Raw genomic sequence first — 21,312 nt, 5'->3', positions numbered from 1 at the left:
TTGGCCATTTGACTATTGAAACTGGAAAAAAAAACAGAAATATAAATAAATATAAACGTTTTACTTTAAAACATGTCTATCTAAGAAATTAAATATCAGCCAAATCACAAAAAATATTTTTTTTTATGATGGCATTTAAGTAATTGGCATTATTTATTACAAAATATCCGATTCCACAACTATTACACACAACTATGGATCAAAATCTTATCTATGAGTATTTTATTTATATGTATTAAAAAGATATCGTATCTCACTGATTAAACAGTTGTGTTTTTAACACACGAGTAAAATTTTCAAGCCTTTCGCTTCAATTTTTGGTTTGATATTTTATTCGTTTAGAAGCCTAGAGCATCTAATATTATCTATTTTTAATTTATATTATACATGGCCACTCAATAGACGTTTTAACTTATGAAGACCTTAATTAAATATTTATCTACAATGGGATCTTACTTATTTACATAGATTCACTTAGAACTTATTATTATAGATTTAAATAATTGAATATCTTTATTTACAATGTAATTTCTAGCTGCATTTTTGCTGAGTTTGTGACTTGTACGTTTGCCAGATTATTTTGGCATCTATATTTTGTATGAAATACTTCCTATAGGTACAGTGAAGGGTAGAAATCTAATCCCTAAAATGAGTTCATATTTGCTACTGCTATTGGGTAAATATAATGTTTTCCTCACTGTACGTAACAAACATCAATACAACATTAAATTATAAGGTTGAACTATTAAAAATCTTTTGCCTAACGATTCAATCTCTAAAAGATCTTATAGTAGATCCGAAATACTTATTTCCAATACTATGCCAATTACATTCTTGAAAAATCATAGTTTATAATCAAAAAACTACAAACAAATTATGGCATCTTAAGTACTTGCGTGATGAAGTGTCCATTTTTATTTTCTTAATGAACTAATGGAATAATCTCATAATATTATTTGTATAAACGAGAGATCCAATAGACACTGGCTTTCATAAAGAATAATCTAAATTCTTAAGATACAAGAGAGATTTAGATTGATACAACCACTACGTCTTAGTTCTAAGATAGACACAGTTTGACACTACGACTTTACCTTATAAGTACATAGCCTATTTGTCATGATAATCTCCTACTTCCATGCCACATGGGTCAGTTAATGTCATTAGGGTATCTTCCTGTTTCAAGTTTTTTTCACATGAAACTTACATGCGTTGTAGGGTTTTTAGCCTTACCAAGGATGATGGGAGGGGGGTAAATGTTGCAGGGGCGCGGCGTGCGGATAAGGCCAGCCGCGCGCCGACCCTCAATCATCCTCTCTTGGTGAAAGAGGGGGCGAAAACGCTTGGTTCATGTAGTTCCCACCATTAGGCGGTGGGGACGAATTTGAAGGCCCGGGGGATGACAGAGAGGGAAGGAAACCCATCTCGCTCCCCCCATCCCTGCACCACAGCTGCCGCATTTCTTGTCTGCGCGAGCGCATGAGATTCTTGTATTCTGATATTCGCATTTTCTTGCCGTCTACAATGCATGTTCTTTTAGGTCTTGGCCTGTACCTGGAAGTGACAGAAGAATTTCATTAAAAGTAGTACTTAAGTACTTACAAGTTTTTCGAGGATAAGGTAAGATATCCCCAAGTTGATATCGATGATGACGCCAACAAAACAGAAAACCCAATTAAGAAAATTGGGAGAAAAATAGGTACTTCAGTATAATATTAATTTAAACTTTACAAATTACAACAGCTAAGTAATTCGCATGACCAGTTGGTCATACAAATAACTTTTACTTTCTGTTTATTGTATTTTCTGTTTAATGCTGTTGGTGAAAAGGCGCGAATATTTTTTAGCATTGCATTAAAAGGTTCCAAAATAACAATTGAAACTAAATATTAAAAAAAAACCGGCTTACCTATAATCAGGATGTTTCTCCATATGTAACTTGGAAAGCCGGGACTGCTCCTCGTAATACGGCTGTTTCTCAGCATTCGACATTGATTTCCACCTTGCTCCTAGGATTTTCGATATGTTGGAATTGTGCATATCAGGGCAGGCCTTTAGGATTTTCCTGCGCTCGTCCTTAGCCCAGACCATGAAGGCGTTCATTGGCCGTTTGATGTGTGGCTTCCCGGCCTCGTCCCGCTTCGGCTGGCGCACCAACTTGGCTTTGTCGGACTCCTCCTGAGCTGATTGGGCCCATGAAGATGCTGTAATGAGAAATATATGTATTAAGTATTGTGAAACATAACGAAAAATCGTATTTTCGTAGGGTTTTGAGCCTTACCATCGAAAAATCGTATTTTCTAAGAGAATCACATCACCTCCACAAACTACGGCCACGGGAAGCCGGACGGGCTATGTGGGGCTTGAACCCACTAAAACTACACGGTACCATTGCCTACCAACTCATATCATTCCCTGGGTGAGCCTTCACAAAATAAAAAGGACATATCATTGGAAGTTGAGGCTAGAGGATCCAAAATAATGAGTTCCTTCTAGTAACAATTAGTTTGGCCACACTACCGTAGTAGTAGCCAGTAATCCCAATCAGTAGGCTTACTTTAAATTTACGACTGTAGTCTTGTTCAATTTTATAGCTATCAAAGAATATTTACAAATCAGACTCAGCATTCCCGAGATACGGAATTCGACTATAAAATTATAAATTAGAATTTCTGTAGTTCCACATAATAAAAGCTTAGCACCGTAAAATTATTTATGAAATTTCTTATCATTTTGTACGGAGGACTTAATCGGGAGCCGTCAAGATGCTGTAAATTATAAGAATGGATACCATAAAACAATCGTTAAATAGAGATTAAGAATGGTGTTTTCGTCAAGAAACTGAGGCCGCTGATGAACTACGAATATGGTTTGTATGTGGGCCAGTGCGATTTGAATAAATTATTTTTTTAATACGTTAATTATTGTATTCCATAAACAGCTTGGTGTCAAATGACCAATAAAAGAAACAGCCTATTATTTTTTCATCTAAAAACGACTCGACTAAATAACTAAAAATGCGATAATGTTCATATTCCATAGTTTGTGCATAAATTATATTGATGGATAGAGGACACACAACATCACCCATACATACAATCACGTTTATATCCCTTGCGGGGTAGACATAACCAACAGACTAGAAAGATTGAAAGGCTATCATCACCTACAAATACTTATAATCTCAAGGTTCCTTGGTTGCCTTTTCCGACAACAATGGGAAAGATATGCCTACTATTCTAAAGTGCCAGGTACCACGGCACAAAATTACAGTGTGAGAAAAAATCCATAAATACTAATTTAATAGTAAGTTAGTTTAAATATTTTTAGTTATTTATTGTACCAATATGGTTTTTAACGGTGACTGTACATTTATACGTTCTAACAATCACGGTACAATCGCGAGAAAAAATCCATAAACGGAATTGGAATGGACAGGTGTTAGTGGGATTAGCCTAGTTGAAGATGGCGGTAAAAGGCATTTTTATGGTGATGAATTCATTAGAATAGATTATAATTAAGGTACACATAAACATTTTTGGAATGTCCGAATGTAGTTTAACAGCGGTCGTAATTTTTAGTTGTCACCTTGTTAATGTTATGTCGAGATGAAACTACGGCATCCGTGGAAACGTTTTTACTTATAACCAAAACAATATTGTTTACTTAATGAGTAGAAATTTTATGTCCTGTTTGTGACTAATATGAGGTAACTCATTGTCTTGAAAATATAAGTTTAGTAAGTAACTTATAAGAATGTATTGGTTATCCCTAGTCTAGTTTAAGGAACTGAATTAAAGGTAAAATCCTAACTTTAGGTTATCCTCTTAAATAGATTTTGTTATTAAAACCGGGCAAACATTTTAAGATACACCAACTAGCATTTACACAAATCAAAATGGAAGACGATTATGCAACTGTCATTTACATTCATAAACGCACCCCCGCCAACACAAATATTTGGGTCAAACATTGGACGTATCCGCTTAACATTTCGCCTGACGGATTCGGTACCAAGTGTCCACACAATTAATATACCGTACGGAAACATCCACCACTCAAAGCTTGCGCATTCCTTGAATTAATTTGACACGGTGTTAGATAATTTATAACATCCTACTGCGCGGTTGATTCGCGCGATACACCGTCCAGAATGGGAGCGCGTACTGACGAGACGAAATTATTAATTTCTATAATTTTTTTCATCCAATTTGACATTTCATCATTATTTAAAAAATGATTGATAAGCTCATTTGCTTTGTTTCTAAGCATGCAAAATTATATAAGACACTTTAAATGTTCAACAGTTTCGTTTGAACTTATATATTAGCAAAACTACAGATTTTAAAAGTTGATTCGTTTTAAATAAGATATTTATATTGCTAATGCAGGATATTTTTCTTCACACGATTATAAATGACCCATTAAAATTAAGTGTTACGATTATTCTTACGTATCACCTATGGCACTTGATACCAATCACGAATAGTGAAATACATTTACATAAAATTGTATTAAAATAGCGGCACACCGTTAGTTACTTGAAACCGAATCAATAAAACAACTGGTTTCTAAGTACTAGATAACTATAACTATTATTACTGACAAAATTATGTATGCCACACATATGAATAGCATTTTCTTTTAATTAATGATTCGAATTAATTAATTTAATGCAGTTAACTTTTTCTTAGCACATAAATTATTTATTCAGAGGTTAAGATATGATACATTATTGCTTAAGTCGTTTTGAGAGAACATTAGCAGCGATTTATGTATAAGGTGATTTAATACTACGTTGTATCTTCAATTAATGTCTGTTAGTATCTATTTAATTTCGGTTCAAAGCCAAAACAGTAGAGAAAGTAGACATATTTCGATAAACGAATTAACGAACTACAACTTGGTTAATACGAATGTTATAGTGTAGTAATCAAATTTACTGCTATATAAGTGAAGAAATCCTGAAATAAAATTTAAGTATTCCCGGTGTTTTAACCTGTATTCTAGTCTTAACCCAGCTAGTCATACTATCTATTTGATACTTGAACCGCCAAAATATGACTTTCTCAATACTTGAGATTTTCAGGAAACAATTATCTTTCCGATTGTACCTAAGGATGGGCGTCCCGTCCAGCGGAAGTGTGCGTCTCGAGCGCCATCTATTTCGTATTTCATGCAATTCTCTTGTTTTAAAGGAAGCAAAATGACACTTGCGATTTTGTAACTATCTCGGTTTGGAGTTCGGCCAAATGTTTAAGTACTATTTGTTTTATTGTCATACAATATTGGTTGGAGGAAGCCAATTTTCGCATTCATTGACGACATTTCATGACGTCGTAAGACTACCTACCTAGCCTATGCCTAATTGCATTTCCGTTCTCACTTTAAGTTAGTGTCTGATATCGTACACTGTAGGAAATTCTGTATTTTTCAGATCTTAATAAGAATTTTGATCATCATGTGCTTACGTGTTACTTAAATTTTTAAATTTTTCAGTATTACGTTTAGTTACAATTTAGTGCCGTGTGGTTCCCGGCACCAATAGAAAAAAGAATAGGACTACTCCATCTTTTTCCCACGGATGTCGTAAAAGGCGACTAAGAGATTGGCTAATAAACTTGGGATTCTTCGTGTAGGCGATGGGCTAGCAACCTGTCATTATTTGAATCTCAATTCAAATTCAATTCAGCCAAACAGCTGAACGTGGCCTTTCAGTCTTTTCAAGACTTGTGGCTCTGTCTACCCCGCAAGGTATATAGACGTGATATGTATGTATGTACAATTTAGTATTTATTAAATCATTTACAAATATTGTCAGTGCTCCGATAGTATAAATTCAAAATTAATTTCATCCAAAGTTTGCAACTACTACTACACTAAAATTCATAATAATATTCAAGTCAACAACAGATCTTGGGAGTCCTACAAACTTTAAGGCAGCTCTTAGGTATTGTGACTACATACATACACCCACTTACACAAACAATTATGTTGAAACATTCTAAATAAATTCAGATCACACGAAAAATTATTAGATCAGTGACACTAAACTTTAAATAGACATTGTTAAAATTACATCGGATGTAAATTGCATATTGCACTCAATATTTTACCGGCAAAATCTGTTTTACGCTCAGAATAAATTATATTTTGCAATTAAATTGGAAACATCATAATGTTTGGCGGCTACACGGGGCGTTTCTTAATTTTAGCATTTCTCGTGTAACCAACTATTTATCTAACACTCCGGCTTGTTTATTCGAGTTGATATTTCGTAAGATATTACACATTTACAATGATTGTCATTCCCCACCAGGATATCTCTTCTATCTTCTTTTCTCTCAAAGGCCTGATTTTGTGGATTTGATCTCTGACATAGAAGTTTCTTACAAATTTCCTAGCTCCATATTTTTTATTGCAAAATAAAATTTAAAGTATGATTTTCCGTGACTGGTCCAATTTACATTGCAATATTTGTGAAAGTCATTGTAAAACTGAATATATGGTACTATTGATATATTTCCTTTTTCTTGTCAAAAAACGGGACTTCTATGGAGAAGAAAATAAGCCGAAATGGAAAATAATTGATCAAACGGAAAAGCAGCCGCGCCATATTTTTGGAACTTACGTCTGCGTGACGTCTTTCCACGTCACAATACCTACTAGAGTGAATTTCAAGCTGTCTGTTCGTGGAATCTATAGGTGAATAATCTCAATCGTCAGTGAATCATTGGAACCACCAGACATCTTCATAGCTAATTACATTTGCTTAAAGTTCTTTACCATGTGTGTGGCGTGGTACACCGGCACTTTATAATATTAATTAAGCATGGATATCGTAAAAGTGACTAAGGGAAAAGCCACATTCACCTAGTGCAGCTTTTACCATAAGGATATAGACGTGATCATATGTATGTATGTTAACCTTTATTAACGTTTCTTAGTGAGTACTATTAACTTGTACATGAATTAAGTTCTTATAATAAAAATTTAATTTAACATAATTTAGCTAGCATTCATATACAATTAGATAACATAAAAATTATCGTCAAAGAAACACTAAATAGAGAAATCCGTGTCATGGACTCGGTAACCACTGGACCAGTTTTCTTATTGTTCTTCCATGTGTGTCAGTCGAGAGGTAATTTATATGATAATATGTTTAGTCATTGTCTTGGTCATTTTCCTGTTAAATATCTTGACTTGCGATAACACTTGTATGAGTTTATGAATTTATACTTATTTACTACTTCTGGTGATTAGAGTAGATCCTACTAATTCAGTCAATTAGTGTTTTTATTAACGGCTTATGTAAAAAAAAATATGTGTAAACTTTACTGTCGTTGCTTGTCATTTTCAATGTCTACCAGAAAATAAGCAATAAGGTAGATACGATGACATTTGTGCTTTTGTCGGTCATTGACATTTTTTATTAATTTTAGTTTGATATACGGCAACAAAAGACATCTACAGATAATAAGTATTTACAATAATTGAATTCAGATTTTCTGTCATTTTCAATAAATTTAGAAAAAATAACATTCTTAAGCTCTTTGAGCCTCGTAAATTTGATCGAATGCTATCTTCCCATTATAACTATAACATTATGAACTTTGGCAACGAGACGAAATAAAAAAACTATCACTGCCAAGTGGGTCGCCGTATCACCTGGATCTTTACATAATTTAGCCGGTTAATTCCGACGGACGTCATTTTCGTATCGCGATGATACGCCTCATCTCCTATATATTTTGAGAGTGACAAACTAGTAAAATGTTCTTGGTATTTGAGGTTTTTAACTAAACTACCATCTAACTAGTGCTGAAAAGCGTTTTCTGTCTCAGGAAGGCTTTCATCATTGTCGTCTATACAAAATACGTTATTTAACAATTTAGTCATTGTGGCTGATTCAAATAAACCCTTAGTAGTTAGTACAAATAGACTTTGGTTAGGTACACTCGAATAAGACTTTCTAGAGGAAGAAATTTATCTTTCGAAGCGTACAAGGGCCTAAACATCCAAGGTCATCATAGTCAGAGGCGCACCCCAAACTTGACAGAGGAAGGAAGTAAGGAAGGGAGAACCAGAATATCATCAACATCCACAACCCAAGAAATTACACATACCTACATACATAAAATCACGCTAGAGGAATAGTCAGAGACTACCTACATATATTACGCTTCAACTACCTACATTCATAATCGTAACTCTCTTCAAAAAGGTTAACACATACTATTGCAAGCTGAGTTGTAATCCTCTTCCTTCTGCATGCTGTACTGGGGGCTTTCATCCATTGGGGGGTATGGCACGAACCGGGGGAGCATCATAGATTGCTGGGGGGAGGGGGATCGCTGCTTGCTGAGGTTGAGGGGTGCGTCGGGGTCCTGGGGTGGTGAAGATCGCGCGCTGGCCGTCAGTTGGGCTAGCTGCGCCGTCGCTGGCCATTGGCTTGGGACCTGGGGAAAGAAATGAGGTTATTGAAGACTATATTCTTATACTGAAAAAGATCAGCAAACGTATGTAAGGTGCCTGGTTAAAAATCGCATAAAACACAGTTTCAAATCCTACATCAACTATGTACCAATGACTAATCATCGTGAGGTAACCTTTATATGCAGGCAACTGGATGTGTAACCATGATCCAATACGGGTTAGGATCCCCTGCAATGGTTGCGGAGGTTAGATGGAATTCGCTTCGTGTAGAAACCTGACTCACTTAAGGGATTTATCTCCAGAATGCTGTAGATGGAATCGGGACAATAGCCAGGAAGAAGAAGAAGAAGACCAATAACTAGATACTTAGATAATAGTACTTGCTAGAAACCGCTTTATATATAATATGAATTAAAGATATAATACACACATAAGAGTGAAGCAATCAATGTTATTTCTACAACAACAAATACAAATGATGTAACTCTTTAGAGAGGAAATTGCCACAATTTAACGTGAAATGAAACGTTAACTCAAAAACTGGATGATGTAGTGTGCGCATCTAATTATAATTTTATATAACACTGGTTTGGTTAGGGCAATTAGACAACTTTCGTTTTTAAACGCTTCTATAGACCGTGTTTTGGGCAGGTAAGTACAGTTTATAAATATGTAATGTCAATTAATATTGAGAACGTCTAGGGTTATCGATAGTTGAGTAAAAGCAATAGTATCGAATGCATTTATGAGCAACGGGGGAATCCCCCATTATATTGTAGATGATGGTCTAGCAACCTGTTTAATTAATGGTGAGGGAAATCATCGCGAGAAAGCCAAGACAATTGAATGTGAGACCATTGCAGTTTCTAATAGGGATAATCGACTAAGGGATAGTCTATTAACTTAGGATCTTCTTTTAGGTGATGAGCTAGCAATCTATCATTATTTGAATTTCAATTTTATTGTTAAGCCTAACAATTAAACAATAGTCTTTCAAGACTGCTGGCTCGGTTTACTTCGCAAGGGATATAGACATGATTATATAAATGAATTAATTATAATCGTTAGATTTGTAATGAGAGAGGGGTCTTCCTAGGAAGAGGCGATACCGGGAAAATACCAGAAATTATGATTAAATGTCATCTAAATGACTTTTCTATCATTTCCAAACCAAATTCTTCACACGTGTAAATAAATAAATGTCTACTTAACCTCGAGACCACAAATCCAGACAGGGCCGTTCATTATAAATTATTTGTTTTAAATTCTTACGTAATATTAGGATTCCTGACGTATTATATGATAATCGTTCGCTTGCCAAGCCAATTTGTCAATAACATACGCCACTATCTCTTTCAAACACAACTAAATTTAACACGTTAGAAAGAGATGGGGGTGCTTCTCTCCGAAATAATAATTTATTGTTTATAGAAAGAAGACATACAGCGGTGGTGGAGATTATTTAAATGTGTTAGTGATTTTTGTTAAATTAATGCGAATAGTCTTGCAGCTGCTTTGACGAAAAATAACAAGAATAACATTTAGGCACCAAGCATAATATCAATACATACATACATACATACATAAAATCACGCCTCTTTCCCGGAGGGGTAGGCAGAGACTACCTCTTTCCACTTGCCACGATCTCTGCATACTTCTTTCGCTTCGTCCACATTCATAACTCTCTTCATACAAGCTCGGCGGTTTCGGGTACTTTTGACCTGACCCTTTACCAGGACGTCCTTAATTTGATCAAGATACGTTCGTCTAGGTCTTCCCACTCCGACCTTTCCCTCCACACTCTCCTTGTATATCTGCTTAGTCAACCTGCTTTCATTCATCCTCTCCACATGACCGAACCATCTTAACATACCCTTTTCTATTCCTGTAACTACATCTTCTTTCACATCACAACATTCCCTTATCACGCTGTTCCTTATCCTGTCACTCAATTTCACACCCATCATACTCCTTAACGCTCTCATTTCCACTGCATTTATTCTGCTTTCATGCTTCTTTTGCCATACCCAACTTTCACTCCCATACATTAATGTCGGGACCAACACGCCCCTGTGCACAGCCAGTCGAGCCTTTTTGGATAGTTTCTGACTGCTCATAAAGGCATGCAAAGCTCCATTCACCATGTTCCCCGCGTTCACTCTCCTTTCAATATCACTATCATACTTGCCATCTGATGTAAACTTTGATCCTAGATATACAAACTCTTTCACTTGCTCCACTTTTTCTCCTCCAATCAAAATATTACATGCTGTCATTTCTTTCTCCATTTCAAAAACCAGTGTTTTAGTTTTACTTACGTTCACTTTCATTCCTTTCTCTTTTAAAGCTTCATGCATACAGTTTACCATCTCCTGTAACTCCTCCGCTGATGACGCCAGTATAACCTGATCGTCGGCATAGAGCAGACATTTGACGAGTAACTCATTCATCCTTAATCCACTTTTAGACTCTTTCAAATCTGTCAAACAGCTATCCATAAATAGGTTGAACAGCCACGGTGACGCAACACATCCTTGCCTAACGCCTTTCTCAATCTTAAACCACTCAGTGTGCGCTTCGTTTATCCTGACACAAGCACTCGAATCCTCATATAAGGATTTCAGTGCTCGTATTAAGAGACTGCTCACCCCATGCATAGAAAGTGCTGACCACAATTCATTCCTCTCAACTCTGTCATAGGCCTTTTCCAGATCTACGAATGTGCAATAGACTTTTTGACTCTTGGCCAAAAACTTTTCGGCTATGCACCGCAAGGAAAAGACCTGATCAGTACATCCCATTCCCTTTCGAAATCCCGCTTGAGCATCCCATATTTTGTCATCAGTTTCATTCCTGACTCTATTAATCAATACCTTAGCATACAATTTGCCGACGACGCTAAGCAGGCTTATACCACGATAATTTTTGCAGTCCAGCTGTGACCCTTTTCCTTTGTAAAGTGGCACGATAACAGCCTTACACCAATCTTTTGGTACTCGGCCGCTTCTCCAACACAAATTGAAAAGGCAGTACAACTGACTAGCTACTACGCCTTTTCCTGCTTTAAGCATCTCGACCGACACTCTATCACACCCAGCAGCCTTTCCCGCTTTCATACTCTTAAGTGCTTCCACAATTTCGAACATTTCAATTTCGCCTTCCATCTCATTCTCTTTTTCTTCGCTATAGCAGAAATCTTTCTTATTTCCTTCCTTTTTTTCAAATAAACTTTCAAAATAGTCCTTCCATATCTTTAGTACACATTCTTCTCCTTTCACAACGCTACCATCCTGGCATCTGATCCTAGTCAGCTCTCTGGTTATAGTATTTCCTCGGGCTGACCTTACGGATTTCCAGAATACTTTCAGATTTGACTGAAAGTCTTCTGATAGCCTTTTATCAAAATCCTCTTTATACTCTTCTTTCTTTCTAATCACAGCTTTCTTAACCAAATCTTTCATTTTCTTATATTCCTTACGTGCTTCATTCACATCTTCATCTATAACCTCTTGCATTCTTAAGTTAGCTTTTGCTGCTAACAAATCCAGCCATGCTTTCTTCTTTAATCGCACAAGTTCTTGCACATCTTTACTCATCCACGCATTTTTGTGATTTTTTCCTTTCCTTCTTCTACTTACACCACACACTTCAACAGCTACTTTCACAATTCTTTCTTTAAATTCCTTCCATCCATCTTCAATATCGCTCATTTCCTCTAAATCTTCAAATTCAATATAACACTAAATCAATATAACACATAATATCAATATAACACTAAAATGGTAAGATATAGTCAGTTTTTATCCCTTGTGTGGCAGACAAAGCCAACAGTCTTGAAAAGGCTGAAAGGCCACGTAAAAATGGTAACAATGATGAAAGATTTATTTTAAGGATTGTGTAATAATTAAAATTGATTTGTATATTGTTAGATCACATGTATTTTATGGTCAAGAGAACTATGATTATTTTATCTTTATGTGTTTAGTCGGATTTCACCCTCCCTCTACTATATATAATACATATACCATTGGTTACTAATAAGAACCATTTCTATTTTTAATTAAATGTAATTGATAAATAGGTAGTAGACCTTCATACATTAAATTGTTGTCAAGATTCCTCAAACACTTACATTTTGAGGTGCCTGTGGAGGCTGTGGTCTCATCTGTTCCAGCAGGGGGAGCAGGGCCAGGGGAGGCCCAGGGTACAGCCCGTGTTGTCCACGCCGCACCAGCTCCTGTCTCCGGAGATGCTCCTGCTGCAGCCTTTGGAGTTCCAGCTCCGCGGTGACGTTGCCCAGGTTCTGGAAGAGAGAGTTGTTAGAAAATCTATACAGGTAAAAAAATGTATGGGAGTTAAATGTTTATTTTGAGGATTAATACAAGTCAGAACGATGGTATTACATCATGCAAAAACAATTTTTTGCATTTAATTAAATATAAAAATTGTTTCTTTATAATATTATATTCGAATACTACGCTTACTTGTTTCAAATACTTTTTCCAATTTAGACAAAAGATAGCAACACCTTGAATTGTATCACATACGTGTAAGTACCTACTCGCAGGGCAAAAGTAATTATCGTACAATATCGACTTTATAGTTCTGCATCGATATTGATGTTTATAGTTGCAATAAGTTGTGCGAATTACGAGAATAAACAAAATTAACATCAATAGCAATTATGCTTATTTATGTAAAAATAAGGGCTGAAGCCCACCCAGGCTTTAATTAGTACCTACTTATACAGACACAGGTGTCCTATTCATGAAGGGTGATGGCAACCGGATAAAATATTTGTTTACTATTAATTCACGTTTATCGTCAATTCATATTTATCAGAAATACCGTAAAGATTTAAGGCTAAAATTTCCCACCATTACTGTTATAGGTACTGTAATAATAAATGTTCAAAAAACGAACCAATTACTTATTGAAATGATAGATATTCACACTTCTGAATTACTTACGTTGATCTATATTGACTTAGTACTTAGAATCAAAAAAATTAATAAGTGAAGATCGAAAAACAAGCAGTCTTATACATAAAACAGGTTTATTGCACATTCAAGTTTCAACTGCAAGAGAAAACATCTCAATATTGCCCACAAATTAACGCGCCGAACACTCACTATATCTCAGCTACAATAAAGCAAATTCCTCAAAAAACGATACCGATTAATTACTCCTAACACATGACGAATGCCTGCTATATACATTTTATCAGTTCTTCATTAAGACCTTATTGAATTGTTAATGGTTGTCGAGAATAAGACGTTATAAGGTGATGAAACCGAAACAACTCGATGAGACAAGTTTCCGGACGAACGAATCCGTTTCGATGCAAATATGAAAAGAGATCGTTTTAAAATTTCATTATTGCACAAATGTGCGGTTGACAGTGAAGTATTTAAGTGAATCACGAACGGCGGAGATGAAAAAGAAAAAGCGCTAATGGAAGACAAAAGCGAACACATAAATAAGCGTGACATAATCGCGGAATGAATAAAAAAACGTGCTGTTATAGGTATACCCCATACCGCCGCGCTACCGCTAAACGACCAAGTTTTTCCATCGGCCTGACAAATTGCCGTCATAACCGAACGGATTAAACTTTTTATTAAAAACAACAAACTGAGCATAATGTATGGGCGTAATCGGCAAGGGACAGATGTTCCCGAATAACGTACGCGATTTATCTAATGTAAAAAGACTTTTATTTAATAGCTCTGCAGAGATGTCCTAGCAATTGGTGCTTATATTTTACAGCCGACCGTCGTTTTGGCATTTCAACCGTGTTTTGATAGCATTATTAATGTTAAAGATGATGTAAAAATGTGATTTTTGATAGAAGACACCAGCTGCTATGTAACAATTTATTGTTGTATCGCAGGTGGGTCAGCCATCTGAACATGGAAATGGCCGATGAGGTACAGGAATGATGGAACGGTTATCTTGCGACAATGGAGACTGTGCCAATAGAAACAGTTGGGTGTGATTTGGCGACGACACGCTGCGCACGCGCCGATGACCGATCAATAAATATGTTGGATAGTATAAATAGCCAGGAACATGCTTCATCTGTCAGTTCATCCTTGGCACTTAAACTAACCAGAACTCGAATTATGTTTAACTTCGGAACTGACAAAAATGAAATTAAATAAGCCATTGTAGATCTAGGTTAAGCTATCATCAAAATACTCTCAATTCCTGATTCCGGCGATTAATATACATAAAAAGCATGGGATATTTGACATCAAAAACCCAAAGAATATGTAGATTAGACAAAGAGATCAGAAATGACGACCGGACATACCATGACATAATTTATAAAGCCGGCGCCGATATCAAATGCTGTACAAACAGACGATTTTAACTCTTAACTAGTGGATTTAAGATTGAAGAATTATGAAAAGATTAGGCGAAAATGCGACAGTGGTGTAATGAAACAGACGTCACATTGACGTAAGAGATGCAAGATCTTGGGTGAAATCATAATATTTACTGTCAACTGGGCACGTCCTCATTCTGGATAGATTATTCTGGTCATAGATTTGGGATTTGAGTAATATTCAAATTATTAAGTAATAAACAGTGTTCCCGCTCATGTTCGTGAAGAAGTGGGCGCTGTTAGAAATTAAAAGGAAAATATTTGTATGTGGTCAGTTAATGTTTTAATTTATGTTAAGACATTTTAGTCTTGGTAGTAACACCGTTTCAAATACCCGGAATATTATAGGACAACGTATAAAACAACATTTGATCAACACGGTGGGTGATGAAGTGCAAAGGAGATGATGATTAATGGCTTACCATCACTATTTTCCTGATGTTTGAGTACCGTAAGCGTTATTCCTGGGTTCGCATTTATGATCTGGAATACCTTTAAATCAAGTCATTTTGTGTCCATAAAAACTATCTTCCGACTTCAGTGACCCTGTTAACAAACACCCATAATATCTCGTCTATATCCCATGCGGGATAGACGGAGCCAACAGTCTTGAAAAGACTGAAACGCAACGCTCAGCTGTATGACTTAAAGACCTTGGCCTTTTACGGCAACTATGAGAAAAAGTGGAAGTGGAGCCGAGTGGTCTTTTTCTTAACCACACGGCTTACCACACGGCTCACGGGTACCAACACCATATTGGACCATTCTTACACATATAAGGTTTAAAATTTTTATATAAAATTTGTATTTTATGACTGTTGTGATTGGTGACAAATCTGTAGCTGTAAAAAGAGTAATTCAGATTTTTTATAACATCAGGGTCGTGAGACGTGTTGTTTTCTCTTATTTTACTGCACCTTATATCACGGTCGGTCAGCCATATCATCGAGTTGATCTGACGCCTTCGTAATAATTTTGTGATTTTATGCATTATGAGAAGTGTAAACGGAAACAAAATTAAAATAACTAATGTAACTTTAAGTAACTACTTATTTATCAAAAGAATGATAGATGTACTAAAAACTTTTAATGAATTAGTTCTTATAGGTTAATCTCGTGAAATCAGAGCAAAATGCATTTATACATAATAACAGAGCCAACAGTCTTGAAAAGACTGATAGGCCACGTTCACCTTTTTGGCTTAATGATAGAATTGAGATTCAAAAAACCACCTAAAAAATTATCCCAAGTTTATAAGCCTATCCCTTAGTCGCCTTTTACGACATCCATGGAAACGAGATTGCGTTGCCCTAAGTAACCTTTTTTTAAGTGCCGGGAACCACACGGCTCTTATAAAATAGTACTTTTAAACTAAATTAATATATTTTACCGAAACTAAATCTCATCTTTCATATTGTACAAATATATTCTCTATTCGGCCTTGTTTATAACTAGTTCAAAAATCCAATAAAAATCTATTGCTCATTTTGGGCTACAAATCGGACTATCCCGCCCTAACATGTTTTTTTATATCATCATTTAATCCATTACCCATTAAAAAACTGTAAGTGTAGATGTAAAGTGGTGATAATTTGAATAATGTATTACAAAAAGGGAGTACAATCGGCAGACAGGGCTGCCACAAAGGGTATTACTGTGCGATGACATATCAGAATGAATCGCTAATGTATAGCCCTGGAAATTAAAGTAGTAGAGTAGTGTGTAATTTATTATTATTTCAAATTATTAAAAACTGTTATTGAATGCTTTTGAGAAGTAAGGTAAAAACTGTGTTATTCTGAAATCGATACTTTTACAATGTAATAATTTACTTTATTAAGCACGATTGGTGAATTGTGTTTTTATTTTGTTAGCTTTTATATAATAGATACTTACGTAACTAAACTTACATAAATAAAAGAAAAATATAACTAATCACAGTTTTTTCTTCCGACTTATAATTTCTTGGCGAAGAGCTATGTTTATTTGGACCAGAATGTATGAAAGACCAATCAACTAACAGAAGATAATAATTGAAATGTGTCCTTTAACTAAAGAAAGACAACTCCATATATTTCGTTGTTTCGGTTTAAATGCGTTTTAATATCGACAACACATTGCACAATAATGCTTTGAATTAATTATTACATCGCTGAGTTGCAATAACATAACTAGTTTTTGCCCGACTTGACCTGCGGATCCATCAACCGATAAATCCGTTAGTTTGAGCGATCCGTTTAGTGTTGACTACTTAGATTCACTGTAAAATTAACAGGTGGAAATTAACATCTAAGTATGAGTATCTAAAAAACTCTTACTGTTCTCTTACTGTTTTATGATATGACACTCAGATTTAACATTAAATATTGTTTTTGTGATAAAAAAAGGTAAATAGTCAGGTCAAGAGTACCCGAAACCGCCGAGCTTGCATGAAGAGAGTTACGTAGTATGCAGAGATCGTGGCTAGTGAAAAGATGTAGTCTCTGCCTAGGAAAAGGCGTGATTTTATTGTATGTAAGTGTGTGATAAAAAGGGAGAGTCATAATAAACGGTTAAGTTCTTGAGTATAAACTGTTTTGATATAATAAAACGATCTTAAAAAATGAAAATGTCCTTAGACCACAATAAGATAAGACATTTCATATAATAAAATATCAAACTAATCAAGCGATTTGTTGCTATATCAGGGGTCAATATCATGTTTAAAAAAATTGCATATTAAACTTGTCCTACTATTTAATTCAAATTGGCGAAAGGTTGAGGAAGACAGGTAGGTACAAATTTCTTTACATATTTCTATAAGTAATTTATCTGTCTACAAAAATCACACTTGTGACGAAGCAAGACTGACAACAATATGTTTGTTTGCGAAAACATTTCGACGGCCAATTATTCTGTCAAACAGATCGTACAACTTGTCGCTTCACCGGGCCCCAGGGGTTCAGTTATCAAGGTTTTTATCCACTTATTGTGATGGGCCGTGAGTTGCAATCCGTCGATCGTATCTTGCCATCGGTGCAGTGATTATGCATTTTGCGAACCGCCATCTTTTTTTTCTGTTTGTTATGATTTAACGGAGATAAGGGTGCAACGGTGTGTGGAGATATCAACTCGTATTAAGATGATTGTTCATTATGTTTTTCATAATGAAATATTAACAATACTTACTTCGTAACTATGTCGAGTGCATACATACTTATCTTTATTTCTTCTCATTCTATTATTTTTTTCTAATTGTCTCTAAATACAAACATAAAAAGAATTCATACACAAAAAAAAGAACAACTCTAAAATAATATAAAATTTTCTTTTTATCAACGTGACAAGAAAAATAAGTAGGTAGTACCTACTTACCTATTCAAAAAAAGAATTTGAGATCGGCACGTGCCGCCCGGCGGTTGACGAAAATCTCTGCTAATATAGAAACCGCAGGGGTGCCAACATTCGCGCGAATGACACGATTGGGTTGCCCACTTTATAGTGATTAGCTCCTATTCGACTATTTGACATGGATGTTTATTTTGAATTTGGAACTATTTGTTGATAGCCAGTGATATAATAATAATTGCTATATCAAATAAAATTTGGAACTACGAGTTTATACATTTAATCCCACATTTAATGCATTACACTGCATGCATATTTTACTTTATTGCTTATTTAAAATATTTGCATTGTAGTTTAAAAATTATAATTAAATGCAAATTTTAAATGGATATTCTTAACACATTAAAGTTGTAAGAAAAAACTGAACCTTTAACATTCCAATAGATTTAACGAAAAACACGATGACATTATCCAAATATAGAAAAATATACCAACTAAAAAGTGAAGTTGCTTCTAATAATCCACCGCTTAACAACGACGCAACATTTCAAAGGAAAATGGTAAATAAATCATGAATTAGTATCTCCACATCATAGGGCTACCGTTTTAGACAAGTTTTTTTATGTGTTAGTTATAACAAAGCAGTTTTAGACATCCGGCCTTCGGAAGGGAGGTAAGGACATAATCTGAAACACGTTTACAAATTAAGGAATCTTTGGGGAACAATTCACTATATTATGGTCTTATAACTAAACACACTCACATACCTAATATTATATATGGCTTTATATGTTACGGAAAAATAGACTCAATTCTCAAAGGCTATGGTAAGTGGATGGTTTTATCATGGATTCAAATTCAGAAAGTGCAACAGTCTGTTAGAATTTAAGATATGAATGAAAATATATGAATGATTCATAAACCTTTCCCTTGATTGATTTTTACAATCTACGCAAGTAGAGAAGCAGCTAGCTATGTTAAGATACTGTATTTTCAATTCTATATAAATTAATCTTCACCATACAATCATTCGCTCAGTATGTCGGTACAATTCACTTCAACAAGATCACTGTAGTAAAAAATAAACTCTTCCACGCATAAAAATCCGCAAGCAGCAGCTAGTAATTATTACATGCTTAAAATACACAAAAGTTACCAGGGCAGAAATGATTATACCCTCATAGAATTGAGAAACTTCAAGTATCAAAGCATATCAAGATATAAACAAAGGACTCCGAATCCCTCGGGACGCGCTCAAACGGCTCCCTCCCCTCCCCCGTCTTGCCCCTTACGTTGCTCTTCCCACTTGAATTTTCTTTTATTCCTTGCCCACTCCTGTTTATTTTTGTTTTCTGCTAGCCAGTGGAAATGCGAGGAATTTAGAGGGATCTCAGCTATATAAAGTTCGTTGTAAATAGGATCTGCTCGCGACTTGGCTTGTCGCAAAATCTCTTGGGCAAAAACAGTATTTTCTGCCGGGATGAACACTTATTCAATTAAAGCCTATGTGAGACAACATATCCCGCTCATTAGTGTCCTCGTGGGAATGTCGTTAAAATCGTATTATAGTTCCCCAACTACACATACATATAATCACGTCTATATCCGGGGTAGACAGAGCCAACAGTCTAATTACACGAACAACTTATATGTCGCAAATAAGATCAGATCCAGTATTCTCTTTTAAACTTATAGATGAATTGAAATGTCATGTCCACAATATCCTCACGGTGTGGTGATAAAAGGCCATCTTTTGCAATCGGTCTTCGTGAAGGCTATCGTTATTTTGCATTCAAGCGATTCATTTTTAAGAAAACCTTAGCGAGTAAAATTGGATTGCTTTTGAAAGAAGGTGAAGTTTGGGATAACATATATATTTACACTAGTTGTTACTTGCGACTTCGCCCGAGTAAAAGTATTCAAATTTCACGAACTTCGGCTGATGAGTACTTATATGTAGCTGTGAATGCTGAACAGCTAAATTAACTTTCGTATTCTAAATTCTCATCAGCGAGCCCAAGGATTTGCTTCAAAGTGAATATCTAGAAAAAAAGGCGAATATACTGTGTTCAGATAATTTTCGCATGAATTATTTATTAATTTTATTAAAACACACAATACAGCTAGAAGATGAGCAAAAATCGCGATCGCCATAAATATTCACAAAAAGAAATGTAGAAACGAAACAAAGTTGTTGTAATCGTGTGCATGTCCCAATAGGTTTAGTGATAATATTATAGTACCCCTGTACCTACTCAACTAAAGGTAAATAACCTAACCAGTTTAATGCTTCTACTCGGAATGATAAACTATAATTACAAATTATTAGAAGTTTTCTCTTATTGCGAAATAATCCCCCCCTCCCCCCTCTTAACACGCCACAAAGCCGACGTCATCAAAGTGCGAAGCCACAGAAGAAAAGATTAATAAAGCTTAAGGCACACGCGCCACACCTGTCTTTTGTGCCTAATGGACCGGCCTTTAATCCCACGGGAATAAGAAATAACAGTGTTTTTCGAAAACTATAGGGATTGTCACATTATTTTCTTATAATATCACAGTTCTCCTAGCCACGTGTTGCTGTGGCATAATATTGATAAAAATAATTATAAAATATATTAATACGAGTACGCTGCGGGCCAGATCAATATGACTAAGTAGTTACATTAAAACTAAGTAGTTTTATAATCATTTTCGGGCCTACCAATAAAGTCTTGTATAGATTTCTATACTAAGGTCCGACCACGATCCAGAAGTGGGAGTACAAGTGTGCATTTATAGTGAGAAAATGCCATTATTGTAATATTATTTTCTCTCTCATCTTTGCGCTTTCCCAGTTACCCCCTTCACTATTCCTTCCCAAATTTTACATTCAGTCTTCAGTTTTCAGACCATTGGCAGTATTGACACGCAAATCATATTAAAACATTACTGAAATGAGATTTTGCCTATTTAAATACGTAGGTATGTCAAGTCAAGGATAATTCCTGCTAATAAATTTTTATATAATTTTTTATAATAAAATTCCAATAAATATTTTTCTTCTTAATGAAGTAAACTAGCCTTATACTTTTATCAAAATCCGCATTGCGATGCAACAGAAGTTTCTAAAACCTTCAAGGATCCGAAAAATTAAAGTTACATTCAGTTGAACC

The 21,312-nt window shown here is 35.3% G+C and overlaps 1 protein-coding gene across 2 annotated transcripts in view; it reads right to left on the bottom strand.

Annotated features, from left to right (window-relative positions):
* Positions 1–52: 52 nt before the first annotated feature.
* The window catches only part of LOC106138774 (transcription factor egl-13), a 237,794-nt gene continuing 216,534 nt past the window's right edge, over positions 53–21,312 (bottom strand). For both annotated transcript variants that reach the window (XM_060950361.1, XM_060950362.1), the window contains exons 4-7: positions 12,572–12,742; positions 8,240–8,462; positions 1,910–2,204; positions 53–1,554 (exon numbers count right to left, since the gene is read on the bottom strand). In XM_060950361.1, coding sequence (XP_060806344.1) covers positions 1,305–1,554; positions 1,910–2,204; positions 8,240–8,462; positions 12,572–12,742 — 939 coding nt within the window. In that variant the 3' untranslated portion in view covers positions 53–1,304. The remainder of the gene's footprint in view (positions 1,555–1,909; positions 2,205–8,239; positions 8,463–12,571; positions 12,743–21,312) is intronic.

The sequence above is a fragment of the Amyelois transitella genome, chromosome 21 (genome assembly GCF_032362555.1).
Source record: "Amyelois transitella isolate CPQ chromosome 21, ilAmyTran1.1, whole genome shotgun sequence".
Classification (NCBI taxonomy): domain Eukaryota; kingdom Metazoa; phylum Arthropoda; class Insecta; order Lepidoptera; family Pyralidae; genus Amyelois; species Amyelois transitella.
Note: the sequence above shows the minus strand (reverse complement) of the source record. Positions and strands in the feature narration are given on the sequence as shown.